Source organism: Pan paniscus, chromosome 6 (assembly GCF_029289425.2).
Source record: "Pan paniscus chromosome 6, NHGRI_mPanPan1-v2.0_pri, whole genome shotgun sequence".
NCBI lineage: Eukaryota > Metazoa > Chordata > Mammalia > Primates > Hominidae > Pan > Pan paniscus.
The window spans coordinates 118078139-118102029 of record NC_073255.2 but is presented as its reverse complement, the minus strand read 5'-3'; the positions used below and the strand labels follow the sequence as shown (position 1 = coordinate 118102029).

At 52.8% G+C, this 23891-nt stretch overlaps 3 protein-coding genes across 27 annotated transcripts in view; 2 read left to right on the top strand and 1 right to left on the bottom strand.

Moving 5' to 3' along the window:
- The window catches only part of STAG3 (STAG3 cohesin complex component), a 37231-nt gene extending 31287 nt beyond the window's left edge, over positions 1 to 5944 (bottom strand). For 4 of the 24 annotated variants that reach the window (XM_055115199.1, XM_055115200.1, XM_055115204.1 and 1 more), the window contains exons 1-4: positions 5062 to 5180; positions 2391 to 2570; positions 873 to 975; positions 220 to 336 (exon numbers count right to left, since the gene is read on the bottom strand). In XM_055115199.1, coding sequence (XP_054971174.1) covers positions 220 to 336; positions 873 to 975; positions 2391 to 2506 — 336 coding nt within the window. In that variant the 5' untranslated portion in view covers positions 2507 to 2570; positions 5062 to 5180. Of the gene's footprint in view, positions 1 to 219; positions 337 to 872; positions 976 to 1523; positions 3398 to 5005; positions 5495 to 5539 lie in introns of those variants that run through there. The other 20 variants (XM_063606006.1, XM_055115201.2, XM_055115203.1 and 17 more) reach the window with 13 other exon arrangements.
- Positions 5809 to 13498, top strand: GPC2 (glypican 2). Of its 2 annotated transcripts, none has more exons than XM_034964563.3 (10): positions 5809 to 6033; positions 6702 to 6860; positions 7173 to 7495; positions 8302 to 8382; positions 9062 to 9224; positions 10827 to 10957; positions 11119 to 11265; positions 11366 to 11505; positions 11671 to 11846; positions 12621 to 13498. In XM_034964563.3, exons 1-10 carry the CDS (start codon positions 5868 to 5870, stop codon positions 12872 to 12874), a joined length of 1740 nt encoding a protein of 579 aa, XP_034820454.1. In that variant the 5' UTR covers positions 5809 to 5867; the 3' UTR covers positions 12875 to 13498. The 2 variants fall into 2 exon arrangements, with proteins under 2 accessions (XP_034820454.1, XP_063462078.1); XM_063606008.1 differs by having other exon boundaries at positions 11085 to 11265.
- Positions 13499 to 13646: 148 nt separating this feature from the next.
- Positions 13647 to 23852, top strand: GAL3ST4 (galactose-3-O-sulfotransferase 4). The gene is made up of 4 exons (XM_003815749.3): positions 13647 to 14561; positions 15820 to 16132; positions 16298 to 16601; positions 22136 to 23852. The coding sequence occupies exons 2-4, from the start codon at positions 16008 to 16010 to the stop codon at positions 23165 to 23167; spliced, it is 1461 nt and encodes a 486-aa protein (XP_003815797.1). The 5' UTR covers positions 13647 to 14561; positions 15820 to 16007; the 3' UTR covers positions 23168 to 23852.
- The last annotated feature ends 39 nt before the right edge of the window (positions 23853 to 23891 follow it).

Genomic DNA, 23891 nt, shown 5'->3' with positions numbered 1-23891 from the left:
CCTGGGCGACAGAAAGAGACTCTGTCTAAAAAAAAAAAAGAACATGCTCTCTCATTCAAGGTTACCCTTCTATCACTCCAAGGATTCACCCCATAATTTTATCTTTCTTGACATGTTACACTCACTAAAATGTTCACGTCAAATCAAGTTTGTAGACACTTGTCCTTACCACCTTACAAAAGGTGAGATGGTATCAACAGAGGTGAGACACTGCTTTACCTGCATGTCACTTTTGGCGGCTTTCACAGCATTGAAAAGATCATTGGCTGGTGGCTCTGACTGTTTCCGGCTATAACGATGTACCACTCGGGACCCTTTCTTTGGATGTTTTGCCACCTAATATGTATAAAAAGATCAGAAATATGAAAAAAAAACAAAAAAGGTAACAGTGACATTAACACTTGGTTTCATCATTATCACACAAGTAGGCTTAAGCTGCCAATTCCACAGCAGAGTCTGAGTTAGACTCAGTCCTGAAATAATTGATTTTTATACTGTTATGAAGTTTATTAACTTTTTTCCCTTAAAAAAAAAAAAGTCCTTGAGTCCCCTTCCTGTATCTCTACATCCTAACGTCCTTTTCTCTTCTTTTCTCTTCAAAATTTCTCTTCTTCCTATTTCCATCCCTTAATACTTTGTAAATCTTGTCCTTTTATGAACCGTATCACCTGAACCTCTTTTAGGTTTTCTTTTTTTTTTTTTTTTTGAGACGGAGTCTCACTCTGTCGCCCAGGCTAGAGTGCAGGGGCGCAATCTCGGCTCACTGCAAGCTCTGCCCCCTGGGTTCACGCCATTCTCCTGCCTCAGCCTCCCGAGTAGCTGGGCTGCTTCCCCCACAAGATTCAAAAACAAAAGAAAACTGGCTGACTCACCGGTGTTGTTTTCGGTGGTCGTTTTGCTGCTCTCTTCTTCACATTGCGATTCAAGCTGTCTTCAAAGTCAGTGTCTTCATCAGCTAACAAAGAGTCGCCATTCCTGTGAGAAAGTATGGTTCTCTTTAAATATAACCACCCTATTCTCTCCATATAAAAGGCTAATTAATTATGGTTTCTCTGTCTCTCACCGCACCCCATCTCCATGAGAAAAACATATCCAGATTTTAAGAAAAAATGAGCTTATTGTTAGTAGGAAGTTGGGACAGTCTTTTTTTTTTTTTTTTTTTGAGACGGAGTTTCACTCTTGTCACCCAGGCTGGAGTGCAATGGCATGATCTCAGCTCACTGCAACCTCCGCCTCCCAGGTTCAAGCGATTCTCCTACCTCAGCCTCCCGAGTAGCTGGGATTACAGGTGTTTCACCGTGTTGGCCAGGGTGGTCTCAAACTCCTGACTTCAGGTGATCCACCCGCCTCGGCCTCCCAAAGTGTTGGAATTATAGGCATGAGCCACCACACCCGGCCAGGACAAAGCCGTAAAGGAAAACTTTCACGTGAAAGCAATGGAGACGAAGAATGAGGAAATGAGGCAGGAGAAGGACAACCCTTCCTAGTATTCTCTCCGAAGAAGAGAATCAAATGATACTCACTTAGCAGGTAGCGAGATCACTGCTCTTTGTAGAGAAAGATAATCATGGCTCAGGAAGTCATCTATCATTCATCCATAAACGGGAGAGTAATATGTACCTAGAGTTAAATTTCACCCCCTTGAAACATAAACCACATGTCTTATCAATTCAAGTTTATAACTTTGATATAATCTGGTCCCCCACAGCAGCACTGACAGAAACAGAAATGATTCAGAGAAAGCCAATTAAAACAGCCAGGGGATAAAGCAGATCTGTATGAAATTCGCTTTTTTCCTTCTGGAAAGGTAAAAAACCAAGATATATTATTATAACCTACACAGAATAAACTCATATATGGTAATAAATAAGGATACACAGACCTATTTACAAAATCCCCAGGTAGAAGAAATAGGGGACACTAGCCAGAAAGTATATACAATTTGCCAGGCAACAAATAAAGAACTCTTTACTCCCCCATCTGCCAGCTCTCAGCCCCCACCAGGGTTGGTACATGCTGAACATAGAAATGTGTTTAAGAGAGGTTTAGACAAGATGGATGATGGATTAAAAACAGGATGTGCTTGAACCCAGGAGGCGGAGGTTGCAGTAAGCCGAGATCGCGCCACTGCACTCCAGCCTGGGCGACAGGGCGAGACTCCGTCTCAAAAAAAAAAAAAAAACAGGATGTACTACTATTTTGATGTCTACAACATCTAGGACCGCCAAAAAAAACACCTGGAGCTGGAGGGAGGGTGTCACTGTGCTGAATGAGTATAGCACTTCTGGTGTTTTCACACAGTCCCACGCATATTATCATCAATGTGGGAAAACGAGGGGGAAGGCTGCCAGGGACACAGGAAGTGGCCACACAATGCAACATCTACTTACCCCTCTGAGGTATGGTTTGAGTCCCTGTCATCAAAGGGTAGACTGGCAGAGGAACTAGAAGATGCAGACAAGGCCCTCTTGGTATCTCCCATAGCTCTTTGCAACGGGGAAGACATGCTTGGAGAGGAGGAGCTATGAGGACAGGAAGATGAGGACCACAGGGTAGGTATGGCGATCCAGCTGGGGAAGAAAGAGAAGAAAGGGCTCCTACCACAGCACTTCTCCATCCCCAGCCCTGACCAGTCCCTTTCTTTCCAAGGGAATGGTTCTAGAACTCTGGGGTCAGGTGAGGGGGACCAAAAACTAAGACAAAGGCTGGGCACCGTGGCTCATGCCTATAATCCCAGCACTTTGGGAGGCCAAGGCAGGAGGATGGCTTGAGCCCAGGAGTTCAAGACCAGCCTGGGCAATACAGCAAGACCCCATTTCTAAAAAAAAAATAATCATCATCATTAGTCAGGTGTGGTAGAGCATGCCTGTATTCAGCTATTCAGGAGGCTGAGGTGGGAGGACTGCTTGAGTCCAGGAGTTCAAGGCTGCAGTGAGCTACGATCGCACCACTGTACTCCATCCAGCTTGGGTGACAGAAGAAGACCCTGTCCCCCCTCAAAAAAATAGTAATAATAAATAAGACAAATGGCTGGGCACAGTGACTCATGCCTGTAATCCCAGCACTTTGGGAGGTCGAGGCAGGCAGATCACCTGAGGTCAGGGGTTCGAGACCAGCCTGACCAACATAGAGAAACCCCATTTCTACTAAAAATACAAAATTATCCAGGTGTGGTGGCATATGCCTGTAATTCCAGCTACTTGGGAGGCTGAGGCAGGAGAATCGCTTGAACCTAGAAGGCGGAGGTTGTGGTGAGCTGAGATCGTGCCACTGCACTCCAGCCTGGGCAACAAGAGTGAAACTCCATCTCAAAATAAATAAATAAATAAGACAAAGAGCTGACCTAAGGCATCAAGGGATTAAGCACAACAACACCCCAGAAACTGGCCAGCAGGTTTGGAGTTGCTCTCCAAAAGCTGAGGAAGTCACACACCAGGGTAGCTTCAGACACATCTCTCTCTAGAGGCTGTGGAAGTGCAAACTGCCTACTGCAAGGAAATTTAACTCATAAGTTTTTTCTTTAAAAAAAAAAATGCATACTGGGTGTGGTAGATCATACTTGTAATCCCAGAACTTTAGGCGGCTGAGGCGGGAGGACTGCTTGAGCCCAGTAGTTCAAGACCAACCTGGGCAACATAGCAAGACCCCATCTCTACAAAAAATAAGCAAAAACTAGCTAGGTGTTGTTGCGCACACCTGTGGTCCCAGCTACTCAGGAGGCTGAGACAGGAGGACTGCTTGAGCCCAGCAGTTTGAGACCAGCCTTGGCAACATGAGACACACCCAAAAAAAAAAAAAAACCCAAGCAAGGCACACACCAGGGCAGCTTCAGACACAGCCCTCTTTAGAGGCTTCAGAAGTGTAAACTGCCTGCTGCAAGGGAATTTAACTCATAATTAAAAAAAAAAAAAAAAAAGGCAAGGTGCCCAAGGTGGCTCAAACCTGGAATCCCAGCACTTTGAGCAGCTGAAGCAGGAGGACTGCCTAACCCTACGAGTTCAAAATCAGCCTGGGCAACATAGCAAGATCCTGTCTCTACGAAAAAACCAAACCAAAACCAAAAAAACTAGCCAGGTGTGGTGGTGCACCTGTAGTCCCAGCTACTCGGCAGAATGAAGCAGGACGATCGCCTGAGCCCAGGAGGTCGAGGCTGCAGCGAGCTATGACTGCACCACTGCACTCCAGCCTGGGCAACAGAGCGAGACTCTGTCTCAAAAAAAAAAAAAAAGTAATGACAAATAAATAAAATAAGGCAAAGAGTGGACCTAAAGCACCAAGGGATTACAGACACCAGAAACTGGGCAGTGGGTTTGGAATTGCTCTCCAAAAGCCGAGGCGTGGTGCACAGTGCTCCCGCCTATAATCCCAGTACTTTGGGAGGGCGAAGCGGGAGCATCGCTTGGGTCCAGGAGTTCAAGATCAGCCTGGGCCACATAGCAAGGCCCTGTCTCTAAAAAAAAAAATTAAATGGAAAAAAAAAAAAAAAGCCAAGCAAGGCAGACAGCAGGGCAGCTTCAGACGCACCCCTCTCTGGAGGCTTCGGAAGTATAAACCGCCCTCTGCAAGGGAACTTACAGGTTTTTTAAAATGAAATAAAAAAAATAAAGAAAGAAATAAGAAAAAAAAATACAAGAAGACCCCAGGCTTTCGTTTCCAGAGGACTAGCACCTGATTCCACCTGGAATGGAACAGGAGGCTCTTAAGGATTTGGGGGTGGAGGCGCCATGAGAATAGGGCTGGAAACGCAAAAGGAGGAAAGGCAGGTGCGCGTTTCCTATTTTTCCAGAAGGTAAAAATATCTACGACTGCCCCTGGGGTAAGCGGCTCCAGGATAAAGAGCCTTCCAAGCGCCTAAGAGAATGGACTCTCAGTCTATGGAGGCCTGGGGAGAGGATTCTCCAGCTCTGTGGCGGAGGCCATTGGGGGCACGGCCCGGGAAGGCTCCTAGTGTCAGGGCCGGGAGGGTCGCGAGAGGGCCTATTCTTGGGTCAAGGAGAAACCTCACTGTCAGAGCCTGGAAGAGTGACTTCTGGCCGAGCAGGGTTCAGGGAAAGTCCCCACCTCAGGTCCCTCGGGTGTCTCTGGCCACCCCACCTTCCACACAGGCGCCCGCCGCTGCCCTTGCGGGGGCGAAAGATTCCAGAAAAGCGCGGGAACGTACAAGACACGCTGTGCGCAAGCGCAATCCCAACGGCTCGCCCAGGGCCAGTAGCTATCGCGAGGTTTGGAAGTGTGCGAGCTGATGCGTGCCACGTTTGAGACACGCCGCTCCACAGCCTCGTGTGGCCTCAAGCTCTCAGGCGTCCTGCCCTCTCACGTGGGCTTGGGCACGCGGGCGGCCCGCTTTAGCCCCGCCCCCACCCAGGTCCCACCCCCGCTACCCTCAATCTCCTACTCCATTGGGCGGGTTTTGGACCAGACTGGTAGTAACCCCTTTAATCTGGCTTCTCAATTGCCATAGGCTAGGTTCCACCCAGGCCCCGCCTTTTGAGCCGGATCGCCACGCCCCCGAGGGAGACCACGCCCCTATTTCACCAACCTCCTGAGTGCCGGCCGGGTCCCGCCCCCCTGCCGAGCTTCCGCGCTACATTGGCTTAATTTCTTCCTTGCCCCCGCCCCTGAAGCCGGCTCCGAGCCATTATTGGTGGGGCCCCGCCTCGGGCCCCGCCCCCTGTCCGGCTCCCCGCTCCCATTGTCTCGGCAGATGCCGCCTGGTCCAGCTATCGTGCTCGGTATTCAGTTTTCCGGGGCAGCGCTCTTTCTCTGGCCCGCGGAGCGGTCCCGCGGCCGAGTACCGGATTCCCGAGTTTGGGAGGCTCTGCTTTCCTCCCTAGGACCCACTTTGCCGTCCTGGGGTGGCTGCAGTTATGTCCGCGCTGCGACCTCTCCTGCTTCTGCTGCTGCCTCTGTGTCCCGGTCCTGGTCCCGGACCCGGGAGCGAGGCAAAGGTCACCCGGAGTTGTGCAGAGACCCGGCAGGTGCTGGGGGCCCGGGGATATAGCTTAAACCTAATCCCTCCCGCCCTGATCTCAGGTGAGGAGAAAGAGGAAGACTAGAGAATTGGGGGTGGGGGGCGGGGGCGGGGGCTCCTCATCTCACAATAACTCTCTTCCTTTTCAGAGTGACCGTTATACTAATCTTTTCATCCCACAGTAATGTCTGTTCTCCTCCTGTAACTTCCTTACCGGGATCACAATAACCCTCCTATGCAAAGAATAGCGCTCTTACTCCATCCCCACCCCAGGAATCCCCTCCTCCTAATTAACACCCCCCATGTGTTTCTTTCTTCACAGCCATGTTCTCCTCGCTGTTTCTATTAGCCCCTTCTATGAGAATACTTTATTGCTCACCAAGTAACCCCACCCTTCCAAGCCCCATTCTTCATCCCCTAGAAGCTGTTCTCCAAGTCCCTCGAGGTCTGGGGTGTGGACATTGGGGAGGGTCACCTGAGGACACTCTGACCACTGACTTGGCCCTCAGGGCAGCTGTTAAATAGATGATCCCGTGGCTAATGGGAGTGAACTTGGGATGGGTCAGGAGACAATAAGGTAGGGGATAGGTTCAGGTGGGGAAGAGGGTGCAGACAATAGAAAAGAGACCAGGCAGGTAGAAGAGAAGGCATAGTCCCCAGAGATAGGTGGGAAATGGAAGGGATTTTAGGATATCACTTCCCACCATTCCTTCTCGTCTCCTCTGTCCAGGTGAGCACCTCCGGGTCTGTCCCCAGGAGTACACCTGCTGTTCCAGTGAGACAGAGCAGAGGCTGATCAGGGAGACTGAGGCCACCTTCCGAGGCCTGGTGGAGGACAGCGGCTCCTTTCTGGTTCACACACTAGCTGCCAGGCACAGAAAATTTGATGGTGAGGACCTGGGGTCCCCAAACTCGGCTTCACAGCTCCTCTCGGTGCTTAGGACCCCAGCAAGGCTCCTGTCCCCACTCCTTACTCCATCTGTGAAGACTCCATCCCCTCCCAGCCCGCCCACCCCCCAGACTCTGTCTCCAGGGCCCTGCCCTCCCCCATTCCCTGTCTGCCCCATCTCTGAGAGTTACTCAGTTTCTGATTCACTTGTCTTTTCTCTTCTCTCCCATCTCCTCCTGCCTCTGCCTGTTCACTTTTCTCCCCATTCTCTGGCCTGACCCGCCTTCCACCTGTTCCCTGCATTTGCTGCAGAGTTTTTTCTGGAGATGCTCTCAGTAGCCCAGCACTCTCTGACCCAGCTCTTCTCCCACTCCTACGGCCGCCTGTATGCCCAGCACGCCCTCATATTCAATGGCCTGTTCTCTCGGCTGCGAGACTTCTATGGGGAATCTGGTGAGGGGTTGGATGACACCCTGGCGGATTTCTGGGCACAGCTCCTGGAGAGAGTGTTCCCGCTGCTGCACCCACAGTACAGCTTCCCCCCTGACTACCTGCTCTGCCTCTCACGCTTGGCCTCATCTACCGATGGCTCTCTGCAGCCCTTTGGGGACTCACCCCGCCGCCTCCGCCTGCAGGTGAGGGATCCTGAGGCCTGAGCTTCAACCACTTCTGACCTAGTGACCCCTGAACTGTGCACCACTCACCTCCAAACTGGCGTGCTCCAGTCACCTCTGACCTGGTGATCCCCCATCCTGCATTGAAGCCATTTCTGACCTGGTGATCCCTATCCTGAGCTTTACTCACCACTGCCCGACCCAGTGCCCCTTGGTCTTCTTGAAGCAGATGCCCCTGCCCCTGCCACCTCCCATTCTGAGCCCTAGTTTCACACAAACACTCACCTGCCCTTAGCCTCCAGCCACCTTTGTGCCAACCCCTCCCTAATCCTAACACCTTGACTTCCTCTGGTTCAACTAAACAGGAATTGTGCATTCAATACGCAAAAGGCATTTTCTTTTATAGTATCACATTTAGTTGTCATCATAACCCTGTGAGGTAGACAGTCATCCCCTTATTTTACAGATGAGAAAACTGAGGCTCCCAGAGATTAAGCTTTTCAGCCAGTAAGTGGCAGAGCCGTGGCTCACACCCAGGTCTTCTGGCTCCAAGTTCAGTGTTAGTTCCGATACACAATTTCTCTCTCTCTAAGCCCTGTACAACATAATCCCTCCATCTCTTCCCAAGCCTTCCTTTGTTTTTCTTTAAGACTATAATTCCTGTGGGGGCTCTTGAACCTGCCTCTCTGTACCACCCAACACTCGACCCACTCTGAGAGAACCCCACACACCCAACCCTCACTGCTCTTGATGCAGTCTCTTGGCTCCAGTCTTGACTGACCCATAACAACCTTGTGGTTTTTCTCACCTTCTTTGCCTTCTCCCAGATAACCCGGACCCTGGTGGCTGCCCGAGCCTTTGTGCAGGGCCTGGAGACTGGAAGAAATGTGGTCAGCGAAGCGCTTAAGGTTGGAGGGGGCCTGAGTATGGGCAGGGCCCAGGGAGGGAGAGGCGGAAGTGAGAGAGACCCCACAAGGAAGAAACAGCCACCAGCCAGCAGGACAAGCCTTGGGCTCTGTCTGCCTCCAGGCCCTGGTGTCCTAGGATGAATTAGGAAGGAGGGGGCTGGAGTGAAACCTCCAATGGTCCACGATCCATGATCTCTGACCCCCTCCTCCCCTCCGTGGACCCATACCCTCTTCAGTCCCCAAGGGCCTGCTCATCTCCATAGCAGTAGGAGATTGGTACTGCCCCCGCCCAACCCCCCAGGATCCCTCAATGACTCCACTTCCCTGCTGCTGAAGGCCAGATGCCTGGCTTGGCCTCTCTCACTGCCCATCCTCTACCTGACCTCCCAGCCTCACCTTCTGCCTCCTGACTGCCTCCTCCCTCCCCAGCTGTGATGGGCTCACTCTTGTCCTTGAATGTTCCCTCCACCCCTAACTGCCTCTCTATTTCCACCCCTCCCACGAATCAGAGTCAGCAACCTGGAACCTCCCTCCTCAGATCTGTGACAATCTCACCTGCTGCCACGTGGGGTCACCAACCCTAGGTGTAGGGTGGGGTATGTGATTTCTGTCTGTGCCCAGCCAGGCTGAGAGCAGCCACAACGTTTGTGGAGGACACAGCCCCACTCTCTGCCCCCAGGTGCCGGTGTCTGAAGGCTGCAGCCAGGCTCTGATGCGTCTCATCGGCTGTCCCCTGTGCCGGGGGGTCCCCTCACTTATGCCCTGCCAGGGCTTCTGCCTCAACGTGGTTCGTGGCTGTCTCAGCAGCAGGGGACTGGAGCCTGACTGGGGCAACTATCTGGGTGAGGGGATTCAAGAAAGCCTGGAGCCAGGCATGGTGGCTCACACCTATAATCACAGCACTTTGAGAGGCTGAGGCAGGAGGATCACTTGAGGCCAGGAGTTGGAGCCCAGCTGGGGCAACATAGCTAGACGCCATCTCAAGAAAGAAAGAAAGAAAGAGAGAGAGAAAGAGAGAGAGACAGAGAAAGAAAGAAGGAAAGAAGGAAGGAAAGAAAGAAAAAGAAAGAAAGAAAAAAAAGAAAGAAATCAGCCAGGCATGGTAGCGCCTGCGCCTGTAGTCCCAGTTACTCCTGAGGCTGAGGCAGGAGGATCACTTGAGGCCAGGAGTTGGAGGCCAGCCTGGGCAACGTAGCTAGACCGCATCTCTACCAAAAAAAAAAAAAAGAAAGAAATTATCAGGCATGGTGGCACACATGCCTGTTGTCCCAGTTACTCCAGAGGCTGAGGCAGGAGGCTCCCTTGATCCCAGGAGTTAGAGGCTGCAGTAAGCTATGATGATGCCACTATACTCCAACCTGGGCAAGACAGTAAGACCCTGTCTTTAAAAAATCCTAAAATTGGCCAGGCACGGTGGCTCACGCTTGTAATCCTAGCACTTTGGGAGGCGGAGGCAGACGGATCACAAGGACAGGACAGGAGTTCAAGACCAGCTTGGCCGGCTGGGCGTGATGGCTCATGCCTGTAATCCCAGCACTTTGGGAGGCCGAGGTGGGTGGATCAAGAGATCAGGAGTTCGAGACCAGCCTGGCCAACATGGTGAAACCCCATCTCTACTAAAAATACAAAAATTAGCCGGGCGTGGTGGCATGCACCTGTAGTCCCAGCTACTTGGGACGCTGAGGCAGAAGAATCACTTGAACCCGGGAGGCAGAGATTGCAGTGAGCCAAGATCATGCCATTGCACTCCAGCCTGGGTGACAGATGAGACTTTTTTTTTTGAGACAAAGACCAGCTTGGCCAATATGGTGAAACCCCTTCTCTACCGGAAAAAAATATATATATATACACATATATATATACACATATATATACGTATATGTATACACACATATATATACACACACATATATATACACAGATATACGCACATATATACACGTATATATACGTATATATACACATATATATACACATATATATATACACACATATATATATATACACACACACACACATATATATATATACAAAAATTAGCCGGCATGGTGGCAGGCGCCTGTAGTCTCAGCTACTCCGGAGGCTGAGGCAGAAGAATCGCTTGAACCCAGGAGGCAGAGGTTGCAGTGACCCAAGATCGCGCCACTGCACTCCATCCAGCCTGGGCGACAGAGTGAGACTATGTCTCAAAAAAAAAAAAAAAATCCTAAAATTTAAATTTAAATTTTAAAAAAGTCTGGGATGGAGGAGGGTCCTGAGTAAGGCTGGGGGTGAAATGGAGAGGGGCTCTAAAGCCAAACTGGGGGGAAACATGAGAGGGAGCTCATGTGAGTTTCCCCCAAACACTTTGCTGCTTCTCTAAGGCCCGAGTGAGGATTTTCAGGAACATCCTAGTTCAGTATCACCACTCATCCCATCCTTTCTCTTTCTCTCCCTCCCTTAAGATGGTCTCCTGATCCTGGCTGATAAGCTCCAGGGCCCCTTTTCCTTTGAGCTGGCGGCTGAGTCCATTGGGGTGAAGATCTCGGAGGGTTTGATGTACCTGCAGGAAAACAGTGCGAAGGTGTCCGCCCAGGTACAGGGGAGAGAAGGGTGGAGGTGAGGCCCGGGGCGGGGACGGTGTGGGTGTCAGAGAGGCAGTATAGGGGATCTGGGAAGAGACTCTGGGGTCAGAGTGGGGACGCAGTGTGGTTTCCCCCCAGGGTGACTGTGTGAGGTCTCTTCCCGGTGCCGCAGGTGTTTCAGGAGTGCGGCCCCCCCGACCCGGTGCCTGCCCGCAACCGTCGAGCCCCGCCGCCCCGGGAAGAGGCGGGCCGGCTGTGGTCGATGGTGACCGAGGAGGAGCGGCCCACGACGGCCGCGGGCACCAACCTGCACCGGCTGGTGCGTGGGATGACCAAGAGTTGGGGGCGGGGGGGCCCGGGGCCGGGGATGGTTGTGGGGGTCGCGCTCCAGCTCGCCCCGCCCCCTCTCGCCCGCCCAGGTGTGGGAGCTCCGCGAGCGTCTGGCCCGGATGCGGGGCTTCTGGGCCCGGCTGTCCCTGACGGTGTGCGGAGACTCTCGCATGGCAGCGGACGCCTCGCTGGAGGCGGCGCCCTGCTGGACCGGAGCCGGGCGGGGCCGGTGAGCCTCGGGGGCGTCGGGGGGCAGCAGGGGGCGGGACCGCGGCCGGGAGGGGCGGGACCGCGGCCGGGAGGGGCGGGACCGCGGCCGGGAGGGGCGGGACCGCGGCCGGGAGGGGCGGGACCGCGCGCGCTAGCTGGCGCTTCGGGGCTGCTCTGCTCGCAGGTACTTGCCGCCAGTGGTCGGGGGCTCCCCGGCCGAGCAGGTCAACAACCCCGAGCTCAAGGTGGACGCCTCGGGCCCCGATGTCCCGACACGGCGGCGTCGGCTACAGCTCCGGGCGGCCACGGCCAGAATGAAAGCGGCCGCACTGGGACACGACCTGGACGGGCAGGACGCGGGTGAGACCCCTGCATCCCTGAGCCTGAGCCCCGCCCACTGCCCTGAAGCCTCTCCCCTCTCCTGGTAGTTCCCGCCCGTGCCTCTGCTCTTAGTGTTCATTCATTAATTCACTAATTCATTCAACGAGCATTTATTGAGCGTTGACCTGAAAGACTGGGGGTAACAGATCAATGAGGGGGTCTGTATCCTTTCGGGCCAGTAGGGGAGACACGAAAACATTCTTAAAGAACAGTGGGAAGCCCCTTATAATGGGCAAAGGGCAGTGGGAAAATGGGGGAGGGGGCAACTTGGGGGAGGCTGGGAAGCCAGGGTGGTGGGTGACATTGAGCTGGCTCCGCAGGGTGGAGTTTGCCAAACAGAGAAGCAAGGCACAGACACTCATTGTTTTCTTCTCTCCTTCTATCTGTCTCTGTCTCTCTTTGTCACTCTTCCTGCACCCCTCTTCCTGGCTGCTTTCTGCTTCTGTGTACTTCTGATTTTTCTGTTTTTTCCTGTTAACCTCTCGCCCCATCTGCCTGTTTTTTTTTTTCTCTCTCTCTGTCTCACTGTCTCCCATCATGATCTCTCCCCCCATGTCTGCTGTCGGATCTCTCTCCTTCCTTCTCTCCCTGCCTTCCTGTCACTCATGGTCTTTCTCCCTTCCCCAACCCGGCATCCACCTGTGTCTCCCTCCCTTGCCTCTCTCTTTCTGTTTTTATCTCAATTTCTTTTCCTCCCTCTGTCTCCCTCTGCTTCTCCCTCCCATCCTGCTCTGTCCCTCTTCTTCCTTGCAGATGAGGATGCCAGCGGCTCTGGAGGGGGACAGCAGTATGCAGATGACTGGATGGCTGGGGCTGTGGCTCCCCCAGCCCGGCCTCCTCGGCCTCCATACCCTCCTAGAAGGGATGGTTCTGGGGGCAAAGGAGGAGGTGGCAGTGCCCGCTACAACCAGGGCCGGAGCAGGAGTGGGGGGGCATCTATTGGTTTTCACACCCAAACCATCCTCCTTCTCTCCCTCTCAGCCCTGGCCCTGCTTGGACCTCGATAACGGGGGAGGGGTGCCCTAGCATCAGAAGGGTTCATGGCCCTTTCCCCTCCTGCCCCCTCAGCTGGGCCTGGGGAGGAGTCGAAGGGGGCTGCAGAGAGGGCAGAGAAGGGACTTTGCAGGTGAATGGCTGGGGCCCCAAATCCAGGAGATTTTCATCAGAGGTGGGTGGGTGTTCACAATATTTATTTTTTCATTTGGTAATGGGAGGGGGGCCTGGGGGTATTTATTTAGGAGGGAGTGTGGTTTCCTTAGAGGGTATAGTCTCCAGCCCTCTAAGGCTGGGGCTGGTGATCAGCCCCAACAGAGAAAATGAGGAGTTTAGAGTTGCAGCTGGGGAAGGGGTTTGAAGGAAGTTGGAAGTGGGGAGGGGTGGGGGCATCTGGTCTCAGAAATGGACCAGCTGGATGCAGGGCAGGGGACTGAGAGTGCTTGAGTAGGATGTGAGACTTCATGGGCCTGGGTTCTGTTGAGTTTTTTCAGTATCAATTTCTTAAACCAAATTTTAAAAAAAACAAGGTGGGGGGGTGCTCATCTCGTGACCTCTGCCACCCACATCCTTCACAAACTCCATGTTTCAGTGTTTGAGTCCATGTTTATTCTGCAAATAAATGGTAATGTATTGGACCCCATGTGTGGCTTCTGTGCTGTCACCATCAGTGCCTGAGCCCTGGCTCCTAGCAGAGGTCTCAGAGCCTCTGTGACTGGCTCATTTTCTGCCGGCTTTTCACTTCCCTTGGCACCTGTCCCCCAGGAGGCGGGCCTAGACAATAACCTCTGATCTCCAAATTGCCCACCCTCTGGGCCTCTGAGCATCTTCGTTTGTACAACAGGGAGAATTGTGGGGACCAAATAGAATCTGTGTGAAAAAGCACCTTGTCACCTGCAAAATGCTCTTTGAACATGAGGCTTTTTTTTTTTTTTTTTTTTTGAGATAGAGTCTCGCTGTTGTCGCGAGGCTGGAGTGCAATGGCGCGATCTCAGTTCACTGCAACCTCCGCCTCCCCAGTTCAAATGATTCTCCTGCCTCAGCCTCCTGAGTAGCTGGGATTACAGGCGCCTGCCACCACAGTCAGCTGATTTTTGTATTTTTAGTAGAGACGGGGTTTCACCATGTTGGCCAGGCTGATCGCAAACTCCTGACCTCAAGCGATCCACCAGCCTTAGCCTCCCAAAGTGCTGGGATTACAGGCGTGAGCCACCGCGCCCGGCCACAAAGCATTATTAAGGTGACCACACCACTGCCCCCTGCCTTCAGGATGGGAGGCCTTGTTCTCTGAGTGTCAGTCTCTGGCTACCTTGCCACGTCCTTGACAATGTCTGCTTTCAAATATCACTTTCTCCTTCCTTCCTTCTTTCTTTCCACCGCCTGAATGAATCTTTTGTTCTGCGGCAAGCCAAGAGAAAATGGTAGGATTGATTCCCAAGTGTGAAAGGCGGGGCGGAAGTGGTGTCTTCCAAGAGGAGTCTGGGTGCCCTGCCGAAGAGGGGAAGATGCAGCGAGGGAGAGACCTAGAACCGCGATCAAAGCTGCAGCAGCTGCTGGGGCTGGCGGCACAAAGGGAGGAGGGAGGAGCCTGGGCGCTGAGAAAGTTCTTGGGGAAAGTTGAGCTGAGCCAAGAGTCGGGCGGTGGCTGGGATGGGCGGGAGGGCCCGGCCCGATTTCCCTTGCTGCTCCCCTTGTGGCCTGGTGAGTGGGAAGTGAAACCAAGGATAGGACCAGTGGAGGGACCCTCTAATTTATGGGAGGAGACATGAGGGGTTCATGGAACCCCAGCGGGGGCAACTGGGCAGTCACCAAAGCTGGAGGGGACAGAGGGCTGGGATCTCCAATCATGGGAAGGGAGAGATGGATGGAAGGAAATGAAGAACTCTGGATAGGGGAGACGCGGCTAGACCCCAGGGGCTGTGATCAGGGAGGGAATTGGGGAGTGATGCCAGAGAGGGCAGGTCTCCGGGAGTAAAAGTGTGGCTTCTCTCTGCTTGGGGTTACCCCTGGCTCATCGGAGCAGGGAGCTGTCGGGGCTTGTTGGAGGGGCCGTGGTCCCTGATCGCGAGTTGTAATCTGAAGGGGCGGGGCTGGACTCCCGGTTGATTAGGAAGCTCGGGCTTCAGAAGGAACTCTGCAGTTAGTGTTTGCGCCTTTCTCCTTATCTTTGTGTCATAGTCTCTCTGTCCCTCTGTCTCTCTCTCTCTGTTTCTCCGTGTGTGTGTGTGTGTGTGTGTGTCTCTCTCTCTTTCTGTCTCCCTCTCCAGCCCCACCCTTTCAGTCTCCTCCGGGTGCACTGATAAGGTTGGAAAGTGGAATGGTGGGTAAGTCCAGGGATCTGGGCTTCATAAGTAGCCACACGTCTCCCCCAGCCCCTGTCATACATGGGGGTCTGCCCCGTGCTGAGACAGAGAAAAAAGAGGCGCGGGAATTTATAACCCAATGGCTCTTACCCATTGCAATGCCACTCCTGGAAGTCCAACCTCCCTTCCTCCTGCCTGGGTTCATACACCTGTGTCCTGTCTGATCCTCATTCCCACTGTATGGCTTCCCTTCCTGGTCCTGGGATAGGGCTCTTTATCCCCATCTGTGACAGCCAGAGGGGCTCTGGAGGAAACCAGGTTCCCGACCATGGTCTGACCTGACTGTGTTAATGAGCTGATTGATCTGATCTCTCTCTCTCTTGCTGGCTGTTTCATTCATGAGCTGGGGCTTTTTCTCTCCTTCCCTTATAAATCCCCAAGGCTCAGGGACAACTGTAGGTGGGGAGCGGGAGGAACTGGAGATAAGAAAGTGATAGAGCAGAGAGAGTAGTTGTGGGGCCACCTAGGAGAGTCTGGGTATAGACAACATCCTCAGCCACTCCCCTTCCCTGAAGGAGGTCTCAGCTGCAGCAGGAGAGAAGGGGCACTGCCTCTCTCCTTAGACTTCCCTTCTTCCCCCCTCATTTCCCTTCTAGACGCTGACAGAGGCAAAAATCTGCTAACTCAGGGGGCAGACTCAACCAAGACTGTGAGCAGGCCTGGGGAATGACCCCCCGATCTCCAACCAGTGACTTCCGCAGCTGCACGGCTGTCTCCAGCTGTCTCTGCCCCTCTTCCTGGCCCTGGCTCCATCCCTCTGTCACCTCACCCTTCCCTGTGCCACATGGGCCCTCTCTCTCCTGCCAGGACGCTGCGGCTCTGGGGACCTCGGAGCCTGGGGGTGGCTCTGGGAGTCTTCATGACCATTGGCTTCGCACTCCAGCTCTTGGGAGGGCCCTTCCAGAGGAGGTGAGTTCCCACTTTGCCCCAACTCCTTCTAGATGCCCCGTACTTGCTCTTCCCCATCCCACCTGGGGCTGGTGACTCCTGGGGACTCAGAAGCCTCCATGCCCTCTGTCCCTTCTACCCATTTGCTGCTGAGGAACAGGACACTCCCCCTCCATCTCTTCCCAGGCTACCCGGGCTACAGCTCCGACAGCCCTCGGCCCCATCCCTACGACCAGCCCTTCCGTCCTGCCCACCCCGGCAGCGACTGGTGTTCCTGAAGACACATAAATCCGGGAGCAGCTCTGTGCTGAGCCTGCTTCACCGCTATGGGGACCGGCACGGGCTGCGCTTCGCCCTCCCTGCCCGCTACCAGTTTGGCTACCCAAAGCTCTTCCAGGCCTCTAGGGTAAAAGGCTACCGCCCACAGGGTGGAGGCACCCAGCTCCCCTTCCACATCCTCTGTCACCACATGAGGTTCAACCTGAAAGAGGTAAGGAGTGTCGCAGTGGTGGGAGGGACCAGAAACAGATGGGCTCAGGCTGACACCACCAAAGGAGGGGGCCCAGACCTGGGGGCTCCCCAGGCATCATCTCACCCTAAAGTTGGACATAGGGGCCACAAAGTTGGGCTCCCTGCCATCCTCTCTACAGGTGTCCCTTCCCCAGTAGTTTCTGGGAGCCCAAGTCCTCCTCCCTTCTCTCTCTGGCGCTTACTCCAGTCTCTCTCTTTCACCAATGTATTTCCCTGGCATCAGTGCCTTGCCAACTCTGAGCCCCCAACTCTCCCTCCAGGTGCCCCTTACCCTTCTGTTTTTAAATTATTTTTTGGAAGACAGGGTCTTACTCTGTCGCCCAGGCTGGAGTGCAGTGGCACAATCATAGCTCACTGCAGCCTTGACTTCCCAGGTTCAAGTGATCCTCCCACCTCAGCCTCCTGAGTAGCTATGGCTAAGGCATGTGCCACTACACGTGGCTACTTTTTAATTTTTTGTAGAGATGGGGTCTTGCTATGTTGCCCAGGCTGATCTCAAACCCCTGGGCTTAAATAGATAAATAAATAGTCCTGGGCTCAAGTGATCTGCTCACCTTGACCTCCCAAAGGGTTGGGATTACAGGAGTGAGCTTGCCCAGCCTGTGTGTGTGTGTGTGTGTGTGTGAGAGAGAGACAGGGTCTCATTCTGTCATCCAGGCTGGAATGCAGTGGTACAATTATAGCTCACTGTAACCTCAAACTCCTGGGCTCAAGCGATCCTCTCACCTCAGCCTCCCAACTGGCTGGGACTACAGGTGCATGCCACCACACCTGGCTATTTTTTTATTTTATTTTTTGTAGAGATGGAGTCTCACTATGTTGCCCAGGCTGGCTTCAAATGATCCTCCCACCTCAGCCTGGCAAGTACCTAGGACAACACGCCCCTTCCCTTTCTTAGCCTCCCTTTCACTGTCACACCAGGGCCCCACCTCCCCCACTGCCTTCTGACTTGTCTTCTTCAACCCCCTCACATTTTGAGGATCAGCTGTATTTTTAGCCCGGGACTAAGCCCAGGACTTTGGGAGACCAAGGTGGGCAGATCACCTGAGGTCAGAAGTTCGAGACCAGCCTGGCCAACATGGTGAAACCCTGTCTCTACTAAAAATACAAAAATTAGCTAGGCGTGGTAGCACACGCCTGTAATCCCAGCTACTTGGGAGGCTGAAGCAGGAGAATTGCTTGAACCCAGGAGGCAGAGGTTGCAGTGAGCCGAGATTGTGCCACTGCACTCCAGCCTGGGCAACAGAGCGAGACTCCATTTCACAAAAGAAAAAAAAGGCCAGGCGCAGTGGCTCACGCCTGTAATCCCAGCACTTTGGGAGGCCAAGGCGGGTGGATCACAAGGTCAGGAGATCGAGACCATCCTGGCTAACACAGTGAAACCCCGTTTCTACTAAAAATACAAAAAATTAGCCGGGCATGGTGGTGGGTGCCTGTAGTCCCAGATACTCAGGAGGCTGAGGCAGGAAAACGGCATGAACCTGGGAGGCGGAGCTTGCAGTGAGCTGAGATCGTGCCACTGCACTCCAGCCGGGGTGACACAGTGAGACTCTGTCTCAAAAAAAAAAAAAAAAAAAAAAGGAAAGAAAGATAAATAAATAAAATTGAAAATTAAAGTGGCAGAGCTGGAAGTTGAGCCCAGGTCCATGCACTCCAAAGTCGAGGCTTCTTCCGAGGCTTGTGCGTGTGTTTGTATCTGGAATGGTGAGAAGACTATTCACCAAAGAGGTGATGCTTTCTGGAGAGGGGGGTTTATTTTACTTTATTATTTAATTTTGATTTTCATTTTATTTATTTTGAGACAGAGTCTTGCTCTTTCCCCTGGGCTGGAGTGCAGTGGCACGATCTCAGCTCACTGCAACCTCTGCCTCCCGGGTTCAAGCAATTCTCATGCCTCCCAAGTAGCTGGGACTACAGGCACCCGCCGCCACGCCTAGCTAATTTTTGTACTTTTAGTAGAGACAGGGTTTCGCCATGTTGACCAGGCTGGTCTCAAACTCCTGACCTCAAGTGATCCGCCCACCTCAGCCTCCCAAAATGCTGGGATTCCAGGTGTCAGCCACCGTGCCCAGCCGAGAGCGGGGGGTTTTAAAGGAAAAGGTGGATGTGGCTTGTGGTAAGGACAGCATGAGGCATTCTTAGAGGGAGCAAAACACCAGCAAGGACATGGTGGGGTGCATGTGTGTGTGTGCATGTAAGAGGGAGAATGTCTGTACTGGGGGTGGAAGTTCCACAGGGGCTGCAAAGTCACCCTTGTTGAAGCTGGAGCTGGAGACACCAGCTGAGGACATGGGCGTGCTCTGATGGGCAGCGAAAGGCCACTGCCAGGAGTGAGGCAATGACAGTGACCTTTGAGGTAGGTTTCTCCAGAGGCTAGGATGATGGCCTTCACTGACGCCACCATTCACTGAATACCTACCATGTTCCAGACACTTGCACATTCTTCCAGGTAAGTGTTACCCAGTTACTCAGATTTCTAGATGGAGGAATGATGGCTCTGAGACCTTCAATAACCCGCCCAAAGTCACAGAATTAGTAAATGGCAGAGTGGGATTTTATTCCAGGTCCAGATGCCAAAGACTGTTTTCTTCGCTTTCCCCTCTGCCTTCAAAGAGACCTGCAGGGCCAGGCATGGTGGCTCATGCCTGTGATCCGAGTGTTTTGGATGCTGAGGTGAGAGGATTACTTGAGCCCAGGAGTTCAACACCAATCTGGGCAACATAGCAAGACCCCATCACTACAAAAAAATTAAAGATTAACAGGGAATGTTGGTGTGTGCCTGTAGTCCTAGCTATTCAGGAGGCTGAGATTGGGGAATCCCTTGAGCCCAGGAGTTTTCAAGGCTGCAGTGAGCTATGATATGCTGCCTAAGTGACAGAGCAAGGAGACACTGTCTCTTAAAAAATAGTAAGAAGAAAATAAACACTGAAAAGCTAAAATACTCATTTCCTGTCCTCCCCCTCAAAAAAAAAAAAAGAGAGTTCACAGGCTGCTATTCAGGTGTGCCATACTTGCAGAGCCGATTGAGGAACACCATGACAGACAGAAGTCAGATTCAATGATGGAAGTCATTTTTGGAGGCAGAAACCCTTCAAGGAGACCAGGAGCTAGGTTCTGACCTGCATCAGCCTGCAGGGCCACGTTAGGGTGTGGTGCAGCCTGATCTCCACCTTCATTCTTGCAGAGCGGTGTAATCACGTGTCCCAGCCCTCAGGGCAGCATCCTACCAGGCAGCCGTGGCTTCCCAGTGTCCCAGCCCAGGGTGTTTTTTGCCCTCTAGGATGCCCAGGAGACCCTGAAGTGCTTTACCCCTCAGCCATTCTGGGCCTGGCCTGCCCACCTGCTGCCTATGCCCGAGATGGCATTATAGTTGCTCCTTTGTTGCCAGTGATGCCCCCTCCCAGGCACTCAACAGGTTTTTGCTGGAGAAATGAGTACAAAGGTTGGTTCCTAGAGGTTTTACTGACCGAGGCAGACAGAAATGCCCAAGGAAATTAATGTTCTCCAGGAGTTTCCTATCCTCCAGGTTTCCGTCCCTCCCTTCTTTCTTTTTTTTTTCTTTTTCTTTTTTTTCCCTTCCTTTTCCTCCCCTCCCCTCCCCTTTAAAATTAGTGCCCGGCTAATTTTTAAGTTCTGGGATACATGTGCAGAATATGCAGGTTTGTTACACAGGTATACATGTGCCACGGTGGTTTGCTGCACCTGTCAACCTGTCATCTAGGTTTTAAGCCTTGCATGCATTAGGCATTCATCCTCATGCTCTCTCTCTCTTCCTTTGCCCCTGACCCCGACAAGCCTCTCCTCTTCCCCCTCTCCCTCCCCTCCCCCCCTCCCCTCCCCTCCCCTCCTCTTCCCTTCCCTCCTTCCCTCTCTGGCTCTGGCTGCTTCTTTCTTTTTTTTTTTTTTTTGAGACAGAGTCTCATTTTGTTGCCCAGGCTGGAGTGCAGTGGTGCGATCTCGGCTCACTGCAACCTCTGCCACCCAGCTTCAAGCGATTCTCCTGCCTCAGCCTCCTGAGTAGCTGGGATTACAGGCGCCTGCCACCACGCCTGGCTAATTTTTATAGTTTTAGTAGAGATGGGGTTTCACCATCTTGGCCAGGCTGGTCTTGAACTCCTGACCTTGTGATCCACCCGCCTCAGCCTCCCAAAGTGCTGGGATTACAGGTGTGAGTCACTGCACCCAGCCCCTTTCTTTCAAGGCAGGGTCTTGCTGTGTTGCTCAGGCTTGTCTTGAACTCCTGGGCTCAAGCAATCCTACCACCTCAGCCTCTTGAGTAGCTGGGACTACAGGTGTGTACCAGGATACCGCGCTAATTTATTTTTATTTTAAGTTCTGGGATACATGTGCAGAACATGCAGGTTTGTTACATAGGTACACATGTGCCCTGGTGGTTTGATGCACTGATCAACACATCATCTAGGTTTTAAGTCCTGCATGCATTAGGTATTCGTCCTAATGCTCTCCCTCCCCTTGCTCCCCACCCCGACAGGCCCCAGTGTGTGATGCTCCCCTCCCTGTGTCCATGTGTTCTCACTGTTCAACTCCCACTTACTTATGAGTGAGAACACATGGTGTTTGGTTTTCTGTTCCTGTGTTAGTTTTGTTAGTTTACTGGAGTAGGTTAGTTTGCTGAGCATGATGATGGCTTCCAGCTTCATCCATGCACCTGCAAAGGACATTATCTCATTCTTTTCTATGGCTGCATAGTATTCCATGGTGTATATGTGCCACATTTTATTTATCCAGTCTATCATTGATTGACCTGCTAATTTTTTTAGTTTTTTTTTTTTTTTTTTTTTGAGACAGAGTCTTGCTCTGTTGGCCAGGCTGAAGTGCAGTGGCACGATCTCAGCTCACTGCAACCTCCGCCTCCTGGGCTCAAGCAATTCTCCTGCCTCAGCCTCCCGAGTAGCTGGGATTACAGGCGTGTGCCATCACACCTGGCTAATTTTTTTGTATTTTTAGTAGAGACGGGGTTTCACCATGTTGGCCAGGCTGGTCTCGAACTCCTGACCTCAGGTAATCCGCCCGCCTCGGCCTCCCAAAGTGCTGGGATTACAGGCTTGAGCCACCACGCCTGGCTTTTTAGTTTTATTTTTGTAGAGACAGGGTCTCGCTATGTTGCCCAGGCTGGCCTCGGCAACATAGCAATGCTCAAGCCATCCTACTGCCTCAGCCTCCCGAGTAGCTGGGACTACAGGCACACAAAACATGACTGGCTCCATGCTCCAGATTTCTTGTATGTTTTATCTCATGTATCTTTCATAGTCACTTGAGAAAGTATGATTATCCCCATTTGCAGATAAGCAAATTGAGTCTCAGAGATGTTAAGTAACTTGCCACTCAGCAAGTGATGGAAGCTGGGGATTCCTAGCAGAGCTGGGAGGAGGAGGTTTCAGGAGGCTGGTCAGCGGACACATGGCTTGTGCATACTTATGCATACCTTCTCCCCAGCCCAGTTCTCTCTCTTCTGTCTTCCCTCCTCTGCAGGTACTTCAGGTCATGCCTTCTGACAGCTTCTTTTTTTCCATTGTCCGAGACCCAGCGGCTCTGGCTCGCTCTGCCTTCTCCTACTATAAATCCACCTCATCAGCCTTCCACAAGTCACCATCTTTGGCTGCCTTCCTGGCCAATCCTCGAGGCTTCTACAGGCCTGGGGCCCGTGGGGACCACTACGCTCGCAACTTACTATGGTTTGACTTTGGCCTGCCCTTTCCCCCAGAGAAGAGGGCCAAGAGAGGGAATATTCATCCCCCCAGAGACCCCAACCCCCCACAGCTGCAGGTCTTGCCTTCTGGTGCTGGCCCTCGAGCCCAAACCCTCAATCCCAATGCCCTCATCCATCCTGTTTCCACTGTTACTGATCATCGCAGCCAGATATCAAGCCCTGCCTCTTTCGATTTGGGGTCTTCATCCTTCATCCAGTGGGGTCTGGCCTGGCTGGACTCTGTCTTTGACCTGGTCATGGTGGCTGAGTACTTCGATGAGTCATTGGTTCTGCTGGCAGATGCCCTGTGCTGGGGTCTAGATGACGTGGTGGGCTTCATGCACAATGCCCAGGCTGGACGTAAGCAGGGCCTCAGCACTGTCAGCAACAGTGGACTGACTGCGGAGGACCGGCAGCTGACTGCACGGGCCCGAGCCTGGAACAACCTGGACTGGGCTCTCTATGTCCACTTCAACCGCAGTCTCTGGGCACGGATAGAGAAATACGGCCAGGGCCGGCTGCAGAAAGCTGTGGCCGAGCTCCGGGCTCGCCGAGAGGCCCTAGCGAAACATTGTCTGGTAGGGGGTGAGGCTTCTGACCCCAAATACATCACTGATCGCCGGTTCCGCCCCTTCCAGTTTGGGTCAGCTAAGGTTTTGGGCTATATACTTCGGAGTGGATTGAGCCCCCAAGACCAAGAGGAATGTGAGCGCCTAGCTACCCCTGAGCTCCAGTACAAGGACAAGCTGGATGCCAAGCAGTTCCCCCCTACCGTCTCACTGCCCCTCAAGACTTCAAGGCCACTCTCCCCATAAACATCAGACTACAGATTTAGGTGGAAGAGCAGCCATGTTTGAAGGGCACATGTGATGAGTGGGGGGCAGCAAGATGCCATTTCTGCATCTCCCAGAAGGGATGAGTCTTTGTCCCGATGCAAGCCCCCTCTTCGCTGGGCTCCCAGCAGTGCTTCCCTCCTCCACCCTACACTCATTTTGTTCTTTCCCCCCAACTTTTTTTTTTTTTTGAAACGGAGTCTTGCTCTGTCCCCCAGGCTGGGGTGCAGTGGCATGATCTCGGCTCACTGCAACCTCTGCCTCCCAGGTTCAAGCGATTCTCCTGCCTCAGCCTCCAGAGTAGCTAGGATTACAGATGCGTGCCACCATACCCGGCTAATTTTTATATTTTTAGAGACAGGGATTCAACATGTTGGTTAGGCTGGTCTTGAACTCCTCACCTCAGGTGATCCACATGACTCTGCCTCCCAAAGTGCTGCCATTACAGGCGTGAGCCACTAGGCCTGACCTCCCCTTCCCCTTTCCTGCCCCAAGGCAGATCCACATCACCAAAGCTCCCTAGAGGGGCAAAAGATGGAGTGAGCCACAGAAAGTTTGGGGCGTGGTGAGTTGGAATGATACGTCCATTTCTCTATGAAATATTTGCTACTAGACTGTTCATTTCTCTCTGAAATGTTTGTTGAATGAATAAATAATTTGAAACTTCTACTTGATTTATGGAGGGTGGAAAGGGGAGGGATGGAGA

Bases quoted from the DNA above. Each gene is read 5' to 3' on its own strand.
- GPC2 (XM_034964563.3), top strand. From the start codon at position 5,868: ATGTCCGCGCTGCGACCTCTCCTGCTTCTGCTGCTGCCTCTGTGTCCC. The intron at 7,496-8,301 runs GTGAGGGATCCT...GCCTTCTCCCAG, and splicing joins CCCGCCGCCTCCGCCTGCAG to ATAACCCGGACCCTGGTGGC. The intron at 11,506-11,670 runs GTGAGCCTCGGG...CTCTGCTCGCAG, and splicing joins ACCGGAGCCGGGCGGGGCCG to GTACTTGCCGCCAGTGGTCG.
- GAL3ST4 (XM_003815749.3), top strand. From the start codon at position 16,008: ATGGGCCCTCTCTCTCCTGCCAGGACGCTGCGGCTCTGGGGACCTCGG. The intron at 16,133-16,297 runs GTGAGTTCCCAC...ATCTCTTCCCAG, and splicing joins GGAGGGCCCTTCCAGAGGAG to GCTACCCGGGCTACAGCTCC. The intron at 16,602-22,135 runs GTAAGGAGTGTC...CCTCCTCTGCAG, and splicing joins TGAGGTTCAACCTGAAAGAG to GTACTTCAGGTCATGCCTTC.